At 33.1% G+C, this 10,900-nt stretch overlaps 3 protein-coding genes across 4 annotated transcripts in view; 1 reads left to right on the top strand and 2 right to left on the bottom strand.

Annotated features, from left to right (window-relative positions):
- The window catches only part of LOAG_09212, a 5,773-nt gene extending 1,431 nt beyond the window's left edge, over positions 1-4,342 (bottom strand). Inside the window, exons 1-8 of one of the 2 annotated variants that reach the window (XM_020447886.1) lie at positions 4,227-4,342; positions 2,745-2,943; positions 2,480-2,579; positions 1,972-2,140; positions 1,634-1,785; positions 1,205-1,298; positions 747-897; positions 427-578 (exon numbers count right to left, since the gene is read on the bottom strand). In XM_020447886.1, coding sequence (XP_020301926.1) covers positions 427-578; positions 747-897; positions 1,205-1,298; positions 1,634-1,785; positions 1,972-2,140; positions 2,480-2,579; positions 2,745-2,943; positions 4,227-4,331 — 1,122 coding nt within the window. In that variant the 5' untranslated portion in view covers positions 4,332-4,342. Of the gene's footprint in view, positions 1-426; positions 579-746; positions 898-1,204; positions 1,299-1,633; positions 1,786-1,971; positions 2,141-2,479; positions 2,580-2,744; positions 2,989-3,248; positions 3,263-4,226 lie in introns of those variants that run through there. The other variant, XM_020447887.1, reaches the window with a different exon arrangement.
- A 1,724-nt stretch (positions 4,343-6,066) lies between these two features.
- LOAG_09213 (hypothetical protein) lies at positions 6,067-8,910 on the top strand (the record flags this gene model as incomplete). Its single annotated transcript, XM_020447888.1, has 4 exons — positions 6,067-6,172; positions 7,688-7,852; positions 8,178-8,295; positions 8,324-8,910. The coding sequence occupies 4 exons, from the start codon at positions 6,067-6,069 to the stop codon at positions 8,859-8,861; spliced, it is 927 nt and encodes a 308-aa protein (XP_020301927.1). The 3' UTR covers positions 8,862-8,910.
- Positions 8,911-9,451: 541 nt separating this feature from the next.
- Positions 9,452-10,605, bottom strand: LOAG_09214 (hypothetical protein; the record flags this gene model as incomplete). The annotated part of the gene is made up of 2 exons (XM_003144742.1): positions 9,452-10,211; positions 10,535-10,605. The coding sequence occupies 2 exons, from the start codon at positions 10,603-10,605 to the stop codon at positions 9,452-9,454; spliced, it is 831 nt and encodes a 276-aa protein (XP_003144790.1).
- Between the last annotated feature and the right edge of the window lie 295 nt (positions 10,606-10,900).

The following is a 10,900-nucleotide window of genomic DNA, read 5'->3' on the forward strand; positions in this document are numbered from 1 at the left end:
AAGGTAGACCTGTGAACTTAAGAACCACGAATTTATTTATAAAAGCAAGAGTGGGAAATACCTGTTATGTCGAATATTTTTAAGTTAACAAGTTGGATAGAAGGTAAAACAAATCAACGACTCTTGAAGAAAAACCTAGTGTTCCATCACGGAATAGTGGTTGTTTCATCACGGAATGGTGGTGATAGCCATAACCTTTTCCTCACTTTCCTCAAAGAGTCAAACGAACCAAGAGAAGTCGATAGGTTGACGAAGACGGTTAGCATCAACAGCTTTCTGCTGTATGATGATTCACGGATACGCTGGCTAATCAAGCGATGTTACTCTTAGAATTATACTGAATATTCGAATATTTTGGTAATTCTGATTATTGGATTAGGATTAGGGAGATAACGGGGCTACATTGGTATGGAAGGAAAGAAATACCTGTAATTTAGCAAGACAATACTGATCAGCCCAAACAAGTTTCGTGACTACAGCAATGTCATCGGATCGCATCAGAAATCTCTCACATTCATCGATTACAAATTGAATTTCGAATTTATCACCAAGCTCCAGCAAAAATTCTACATTTTCAGCTGAAATATATAACTTGCACTCATGGTATTATGACATCTTTCAGTAATTCATAACATTTTAATCAATCAGTAAGTTCAGCAGAACGCCTACTTTTTTCGTTTTATCTCAGCCTCCTTTCTGGCTTTATACTAAGCCGCCTCTTCCACTCAAATTTGGTAAACATTTACCTGATACCGGTTTATGAGACGGATATACAACGCTTAGTAATTCAATGAATTCGTCAAGAATGACGTCCTCAACAGTGATTTCTTTTTTGTCTCTTTCACTAAACTTTGAAAAGAACATAGCGTGGAAAACGGGTGAATACAAGGCCAGATACTGCAATGAATTTCAAACATAAGCGACGAAATAAAAAAGTCACACAATTAATTCTAATCAGCAGTGCAGTGTATATGCCATTATAATGTAAAATATTTTGGCACCATTAATTAATTTAAAACCCAGAACAAGTATTCCGATATTCATAGAATAAGAAGCTTTATCTTCCTTCTTCAGTTACTAGCAATATAAACTGACGTATGTGAACACGGCGCAAGTGTTCTTTTTTCTTTCCTTCTTTTCTCTGCATCCTATACTCCCTTCGTAATTTCTTAAACAGGAGTAAAGAAAAATAAAGCAATAATACCGCTTTGCTAACATGCAAACGAATACCATCGATAACAAGCACGCCATCTGACGTATGTGGCTGTGGGACGGTGAAATCAAATGTCGGATTTTTTCTGAAAACAACCGTGAAAAATCCTTAAGTTGTAGCTAATACAAAGCCACGAACTTTCAACTTTTAGCTTGCTCGAATTAAAGTGTTGGTGATATAAATTAAACTGAACAACTCTTCATTTTTAGTCGAAGTAAACTATCCAAAAATGTCACGATCAAACACTTTCACCGCACAGTATAAACAAATTCAGATATACGACTTCAGAATATCAAAACTGTTTTAAAATTCAACCCAATTACTACTCGCGTATTTCAACTCATCCGCATGTTGACTTGCCCAAAGGACAAAGACTTAAGGCGATAAAAAGGAAATAAGAAAAGCATAAACAAGCTCTACCTCACACCAACGACTTTCTGTACAGTAATATGTGCTTCAACTACAACACGATCGCCACGGATGAAACCTTTATCGACATTCAGTATTTCGTTCCACTCCATGAACGACGGAAAGCCCCAATTATTTGAATTATAATTGAACTTGTTTGTAAACTGAAATAAATTATGAGAAGTTAAATTGTAAATCAAGCAACAATAATTTAAATCGCATTATAACTGTGTTAATCGTTTCTTAATTATAAATTGATAACTAGATTGATAATGTCGTGAATCTCATGTCGTATCACATTTATATGCCAGGCAATTGGTAAAACAATTCAAATCAGTCTTGTAGATTACCTGACGACTAAAATTAGGAATGTCGGCTTTTTGGGAAATCAAGCGGAACTCAACGATAGCATCACAACTCCACAATGTTGATTCACTTTCCGGATTGCAATCTATGTATACACTGAAAAACTTTACATTGCTGGTTCGCTTCGTACATTCGGTTTTAGCTGCCAAACGCCTGAAATGTAAATCTTATTTCATTTGTAGCTAAATTTACTCATACAAAAAAATTAGCTGATGCTTTATTTCGAAAAACAAATTTATTCCACAAGGACCTATTTGAGTTCACTTAACAATTAAGACAAACATTTTTCTAAAACTATTCGTTTGTTCTATAAAAACCACTTATTTCATTTTTTTCAGTTGAGTCAAAATCTACTAAAGACCTTCCTGATTTTCCTTAAACTTTCGAAGGACATGTACCGTTGTGATTCGACACTCCCAACTCCTCCAATTTTTCATCATGAACTCAGTTATGTTATTAAATTACCTGAACCATTTGTACAAGGAAACATACCATGGTAGGTTCGCAATTGTATGGAAAGACGTGGTTACTTTTTGTCTCAGTGCTCCCATGTTCGATATATTAAGCTTTATTGAACCTTCGGTTTTCGAGTCTGCAATTCATAGCGAAATTCGTCAAGACAATATCAACTCTTTTTTATTATCAGTTTCTCATTGAAATGTAGATTAGCACTGAGGCAGAATTAGAATGTCTAGACTGGATTGATTCCTGGCAGTTTCACTATTACATGGGCCATAATTTCCGATGAAATCTTCACCATGACGTATAGCATCATCCGGAGAGCGTGCAAATTCGGAACCACAAGCAGACAGATCGACTGATGGACGATGGGTAACACCTGTACAAGCTGAACTATTCGGTGAAAACAAACGTTTCTGAGGAATGATATTTGTACCACTCTGTCCGGGACTTGAACTTGAAATCGAACTCGAACCAGCAACATTTAAGTTTGAATTCTGCAATCGCAAATGATTCCGTTTTCTCGTGGTTGATACTTGTGCCTAAAAAACCTATGCTCTCCATCGTCCAGCAAAACTCACTCACTTAATTATTTATATATATATTTTTCAAGTTAATTCTTTATGACTGTGCATAATCGTACATAGCTTCAACAGAACAAATTTCCTTTGTCGGTGAGGCAAAAAATATTCTGTGTTTCATTTAAACCTGCAGGTTTCGAATTTTCACTAATTCTTTTAAAATGCCACTCTGAGAGATCTAAAAAAATTGGTTGAAAAAAGAAGAGAAAGGAATGTCTTACATGCAAATTTGAAGAATTTTTCGGGACATGAAATCTTGGAATATATATATCGGACATGCGTTCATTACCTCGAGCAAAAATATTGAGTGCAGGGCAATCTTGATATTGCAAACCCCGAAGTCTTCGTATGTCAGGGATAACAAATCGCTGAACTTATATGTATATGTGTAGCTATAGTTTGTATATGTATAGCTGTGTATAGGTCGTGTAGAAAATATATATTAACGAAACATAATTCCAAAGAAAGTGTGTTCCTTTATACCCTCTAATTAATATTTGGATAGTTCATTTGATCAGGATGAACTAACATTATTTGTAAGGAAAGTACTGGACGATGAAGCTTCCGAAGCATTGTTACTAGGCGGATTAGACAGTACTTCTCCCTGGAGAAAAGAATCAGTAAATTTTACGGCTGATCGTTACATCAATGCTTCTATGAAAAGTGGTATTTTATTACTTCAAATTAAACAAAAGAACATCTAATTGGGTTTTTCTTAATAGATATTTAAAATAAATTAAGAGGAAATAAGTTGTACGGTAATAACAACAAAATTATGTGATGTTCCGCGTTTGTGAATAAGTGACTATGGAGGTACTATGTGGATATATTAAATGATGATTATATGGTTATGAAAACATTATGTGAGAACCAAGATATTCGGACTTATGGACTTATTGATAATTGAAAAAAACGATGTCACTAATAAGTTCGAAAGTTACCCAGAATGGAAATCACAAAGCTGTAGAAATATACCATGAGTGTGAAGTACGGAAATAAAACTGTGGCGGACAAAAAACGCATATTATAAAAGTGCATCAGAGCGCATAACGTATGTTTGGTGTACTTGCATTCAAAGTATGCAAAGTGATTCCTACTTATTATGCAACAGGTGAAAGATTCTTAGTATCTTATTCCTGCTTATTATGCTGTCTACAAAACGAAATCCATGTAAGATGTTTGTTTGAAATAATATTTACCTGCTGTTGCATTGTTGGATCGTGTGAATCTGCTTCATGTGCGGGGACTTTCGAATTAGTATCATTTTCATCACCAACAAATAACTCCTCATCGGACATTGCCATTCACTTCAAATGAAATCGAGATTTTAGGATAGTCAATTTAAAATTAGTTCAGTGCTTAGAGGAAGTGACGTCATTTTAACCAGGGAAAACTTGTAAATTTTATTACAAATATCGAAAACTGAACAAGGGTTAAAACGACATAATGAACCAAAATAATTAAATGATGAAAAGATAAAAAAAAGAGTGAAAGTGATGAATGGAAAGCAAAAGTAAAGAAATTATTAAAGCAATGGAAAAAAAAAAACCTCAAAATTAAATACTGAACTAATTGCCGACAAAGTAATTAAATTTGGTAAGCAAATAAAGTTGCTTTAAGTGTTGCTTTAAGTGACTGTGAAATACAATGAAATAAAAGTTAAAGGAAGGACAAATACTACCAATTAACCACCGGCTACAAGCTCAACTAGCCAAACAAATACCACCAACTCCTTCCACACTAACAATTTATATCAATAAATCATTCAAACCAAACGGGTTCGTTGTGTGACCCACTCATGCAACGTTGATTGTTTTGTTATGGTTGGATTGAATTTTTGTCCGATTTTTTTAATGATTTTGGCGATGATGCTTTACATGTCGTTTCACTGATTTTTCAAACGTTTATCTCCACCAAACATACATGTTATGCGTTAGGCACATCTTGAATACACGTAAGATGATGTTATCATGCTGATAGCAAATGAAAAGTAAATTAATAATCAACTCTTCTATCAAATATCATCTATTTTGCTCATATAGTTCAGTACACATTTTAACCTAGAACTTCTGGTAAATTCACGTTTTCATGTTCTGTTTACTATGTGCAAATTTTAACGCTCTTTTTGTTCTTTTTGTCTTGAACTGTATGTTTTTACCTGATTTTGTCTTGAAATGCACGCTTTTACGGTAACCTTTGCCATACACAGAATTGCCCAACATTTGGATTTACATGCGCGTTTTCACGTTACATCTCTTGTTAACTAGGATTACCATATTTTAATGTAGTATTTCTTGTTATGTAGACTATCCGAAGTGTTGTTCCGCGTTACTTGTGTTTTTCTAGTTTGTTTACATGTGGTCTTCTATATCTGCTTTGTCTAGGAGAAACCGAATATATGTGGTCGTATATTGCTGAAGACGGTTTATGTGTATGTATCCCAGCATATGACCTTCTGGTTTTGGATGTGCTTTTGCTTGTTTGTGTGGCCTAGTAAGGTCTACCCAGTGATTTTTATTTCCATCTCTATAAACTATTTTGTTTCACTATAAAGTGAGACATGGCTTCATTTTCATAATCACGTTTTCACGTGATTCGTGCATACGTCTCATACACCGTGATTTTCACCGTCACTTGCTCATTTTAATGTAACATTCATCATTATGCACATATTTTGTCTCTTCACAGATATTCCAATTTTTCTACCTCTTGTCACATGTATTTTTCGTGTGATTTTGTAATATGTAAAAATTCGCGTGCCTTTTACTTGTGCGTTTCTACGTACTACCCGTCTTTATATGCCTATTTTCATGTGCTCTACTTAATTTGTGCTAGTATGCATAATTAGTCATCCTAGTCTTTGCTTTTGGTAAAAGTTTTATCTTTTTGTTCGTCAGTTATCGATTGAAACGACGTCAAAATGCACGCATGAAGAATATCGAAGTGTATGAGAACGTGAAATTGTTCACGTCAAGACAAACGAATTTGCAAATGCGAATATAGACGATTTGATACATGTCTTAAAAATTTTCTCCAACAATGGATGACCAAACAAAATTGTTGATTGGTTTGGTTTGTAGCGATGAAGAATTGGTGGAGTACTACGTTCAGTTAATCACTGAAATTAAACGGTTCAGTTTAAAAGGTATTTTTAACACGATTTGAGTTTTTCACAGAATATTTCATGTTTTTCTAAATTCGACTATTTGCGCTTGTCACATTATACGAATTTATTAGATAGTTAAATATGTACTCTTGAACAAATTTGATTATATTACATATGCTCATTGTATTTTGCGATTTTTTTGCTAGTAATATTTTACTTGCTGTTTATTTGGTACAAAGAACTGCAAAACAAACATGAGTAGTGTTTTCCTTTTTTTTTGTTACTTAAGTTTACAATGAATGACAGCTTTTTCGCAATATCTGCAGCGCTTTCAGTGTTTCAGTCCGGGAACTGTTAACATACAGTGCTTAATGGTTCAAAAGATGAGAACCCTGAAAATAAGAAGTATAATAATGGTGATAATGATCAGTTAGGAAAAATCATCCAATGCTAATCTTCAATTGTACTAAAAGTTATCAAGGAACTTAACGTTAGCCATACTGCGATTTGGAATTCGGGATTTCAAAAAGAAAGGAAAAAAAAGCTGGAAATAAATAGATATGAGCTAAAACTGATAATTAAAAAAATGCGATATTAATACTCTAAAGCTTTCCAAAATTAGACTTTCGTTAAAAAAAGACGTGATCGCTGTTTGCTCCCATTACTGTTTTCTGAAAAGGCTCAGTTTTTCTCAACGTTCGACCATGCATTTCACAACTAAAGCTTCAAAAGTCAAAAGATTCGGACTATAAGAAAATCTTGTCTCAAATTTCTTCCTCACATTTTTCCTTATTACTTTTGCAGCATTAATTCTCGGATTATTTTTTCCAAATCACGTGAACGAAAAAAAAAAGAAAAGAGAATCCGTTGTTTGGTTGTTCCTACTTCGCTTTAAACATAATTATAATGCCTTAAAATTTGTGTCGCAGAACGCAAGAGTAAAATTCACTCGATATTCTCTAGTGTTTACCTTAGCCATTTGCATTTTAACAACCTCATTAAATGTTCTTTTACTTTTTTTTTCTTATACCTCTAATTTTCTATTTCGATTCATTATCCAATTTTAGTATTATTATTTCAGTTTCTCTACTATTCGATCAAAGAGTATAGCATGAAATTTCTTATCTGAATTATTCCAATAATCTTTCAATGATCTCAATACATTGTTTGCTCTATTTTGAAGATATTTCAATTAAATTTGCCGAAAGATTTTTTCTATTTCTTTATTGAGATAATATCTTAATACATTGTAGACTTATGCTATATACTAAAAAAAAGGACCGTAAAGTTTGTATACATGATTAGATAATGATATTCAACAGTAATACCGTAAGTAACAAACATTAGTAACATATGAGAACTGTTACTGTTACAATTATTCATAATGCAAATTATTCTATGAGAAATTATAAGGAAATTTAGAATGGTTGATATTGAAGCTGTAACACTGTAGTAAAATTTGGATCATATAATGAAATTAAACGTTTCTGGATTTGATAAGTTTCATTTTGTACAGTATCACAATACATCCCATCAAACTTTTTTTTTTTTCAGCTATTTGGTGTCCCGATACAGAACGAAGTATAGGTATTGCAGCCGATAACGATGTGCCATCCGTGTCACATACAGCATTTCAGTTAATTTCAAAAAGTGATACAAATGCGATTGTTATTGCTGGACATGCTGCTCATAATGCCTTATTTTGTATGCAAGCACAAGGTTTTATTTTTTAATACTTATTAATATGATGTGAAATTTTCCTAAGAATATAATTGTACTGTTTAATTTTCATTCTACTATTTAATTTTCATGTTACATGACTTTTGCGCTTATTTTCACTACTTTTCATGAATTAAATGATTTTTATTTAAACCTTATGCTATCTTCTTTCTATTTCAGCACTTGGCTAACGGAAACTTTTAACTTTATGGAAAAATTTTGTTTAAAATTTAGAAGTTAGGTAAATGAAACGACAAGGGTGCATAGTCATCTCTGTATTGCTTCTGTAGGATTGTTCATTCTTTTAAGAGTTACTTCATTTTAGCTTTGAAGAAGAAAGCAATATGTATTGGTACAGCTGCACTTTCTGAGCAGACGGCTCAACTGCTTGCGGAATTTTCGGAAAAGCATCATACATTTCTGCAAATTATCTATCCATTGAAGTACTCAACGCCTGTGACATTAATTAAGGCAAATATTGCGAAAAATAGGTTCAATTCAAAGTATAACTGCAGAGGCAACATTCGAACAACCTCACGATGCTAAACATCGTCTGTACAACGAATGCAACACTGTTCTTCATCAAGTAAGCCATGAACTTATCGATGCTCTGAGTGCAATTTGTGGTTGCAACCCGATACCGATTGCAGCCACATGCCATCAACAAAGCAGTTTGGTGGAACATTTTCGGTTGCAAGAATTGCAATATGTGCATATGCAAATTGCATTTGGTAATGCAGTTGCAAGCATTCGAATTACTGTAAATACAACCAAAACATTGGTTTTGCGGATCACTGGCGAACTGGGGTTCTTCCAGATGGACCCTCGTATGCTTATACTAGAAGGATGTGAAGGTCAAGGAGTACTATGGCGAGGTGATGGTACCATGGAAAGTATTATTCGTACCGGCATCGTGAAAGCCTTGGAAAACTGTGATTGTGATAAAATATCAACAGATACCAATGAGCTGAGTTTGGTGCAGTGTGTTTCGACGTGTCGTTTCATATGATCTGTCAGATATCTAAAACGGTTATCCTCAAATTGGAGTTATTTAGCACTATTGTTTGTAATATTATTCAAGGTTGTGGTTTCATTTTGTTTCCAAACTGGATTCTAGTCCTACTCTAAAAAAAAGTTAAAGAGGTTTGAAAAAAAGTTAGTAAAAGAAAAATTTTCGAAAAAAAGTCAAAAAGTTAAAAAAATAAATTTAATCAGGGACTAGATATGGCATTAGGTGATGCAAAAAAACATTTTCTAATTGTCAAATAAATATTGTGTGATAGCACTTTTTTTTTACATTTATGCATTCTAGACCCTTCGAAAGCTTATTTGTTAACAAGCGATTACTGTTTCTTGAAGGTTGATAACCAACCCATTAATTCTCTGTAAAAAACATTTTGTTAGTTGTTACTGACAAAAACTTATGAAATTTATGATGTGTATATACAGATGCTGTGGAATTTTACTAATCAGTAATTCCATATCTTGAAATAAAAAGTATAACAGTTTTGTCAAAATAGAGAGAATAGAGTGGCTATAAAAAATACAAGGGATTTTCAAATTTTTTTTTCTTTTTTTTTTTACAAAAGAAGCATTTTTTTAGGAGGAAGGCTCTGATGGCGGTTCGTTTTTGTTTGTTCGGTCATAGATCCAGAACTCTGGTACAAATTCTTTTTTCCGATATTTCATCGCATCGATCATTAAGCTAATTGCCATTGCACGATTATTATTTAGGAAACTGTATAAATCTTCACTCAATCCACTTGATTTAACTCTTGTCACAGCTAGACTAACTGCTTTTTCTAAAGCTTCCCGGGCATCCTTTTCACGTTCCGGAGGAATCTTTTCAGCAAAATACATCCGGATTAAATTATTTTCCGTTTCTGATGCTGCGGAATTTTTAAAAAATTGTTTGTTCATTATGATCCCCAGAACTTGACATGCTGGTGTGGAGAGGATGACTGGTTCATCATCAAACATATCAAATTCCGGTGTGACCGAAGAACCACTATCACTTTTATGCGAACCACTGCTGCTAACATTGCTGACACCAGCTACATCTGCTGCAACTAAAAGAGTACGTTCCGGACTCAAACTGATAAGTGGTACAATATATTCTTGTGAACCCTTAGTCCTGGACGTAGAATTTTGCGTAAATTGAGGTGGTATCAGTGATAATTCAAGCGGTGTTTTAGAGCTGACTGAAGTACCACTAGCACAGGGTGCTGCTATTTCTTTAGTACCACTAGCACAAGGTGCTGCTATTTCTTTAGTACCACTAGCACAAGGTGCCGCTATTTCTTTAGTACCACTAGCACAAGGTACTGCTGATTGTATTTCTTTTTTCTTCCTATCAGACCTGAAAAGGTTACTTTCAATTTATGATTGAAATATTGAATTTTTTTTCTTCCTACTTCTAACTAATACTAACATTTCCATCAAAATATTTTACAAAAACGTTGAAAACAGTACGATAAAAGTGTAACAGTCATTTCCGACATATAAATGATTATTGTATCAATAACTTATCACGATAATTATTTAAAATTTAATCGTTTTTTTATGATCAAAAATTTTTTTCCCATATTCATTTACATCATCTTAACCGCAGACAGATTTAGATTCAAAAAAAAAAATTTTTTCTTTTGAATAATACAGAAAAATTGTACACTCTTGTCGCACCTGTCAACTGTTGCTTCTAATTCAGATTCCTCATCTTTATTTTCGGTAGCAGTTAGTTCTTCTGTATCCATTTCAGTTTCAGCTTCTTCCTTTTCTGTTGTTTTCTGTTCTCTCTCAGTATCAGTTGTTGTTAATATAGCAGTAAGCGATTTCGACAGTTTCAACTTCTTTTTTTTCTTGACTTTTCTTTTTCTTAGGTCGATATTTTTTCTGAAAAAAATTATTGAATACTTTTTTATTATTATTATTATCATTATTATTATTATTATTATTATTATTATTATTATTAATATTATTATTATTATTATTATTATTATTATTATTATTATTATTATTATTATTATTATTATTATTATTATTATTATT

Source organism: Loa loa (assembly GCF_000183805.2).
Source record: "Loa loa unplaced genomic scaffold supercont3.328, whole genome shotgun sequence".
In the NCBI taxonomy this organism is placed as follows: domain Eukaryota; kingdom Metazoa; phylum Nematoda; class Chromadorea; order Rhabditida; family Onchocercidae; genus Loa; species Loa loa.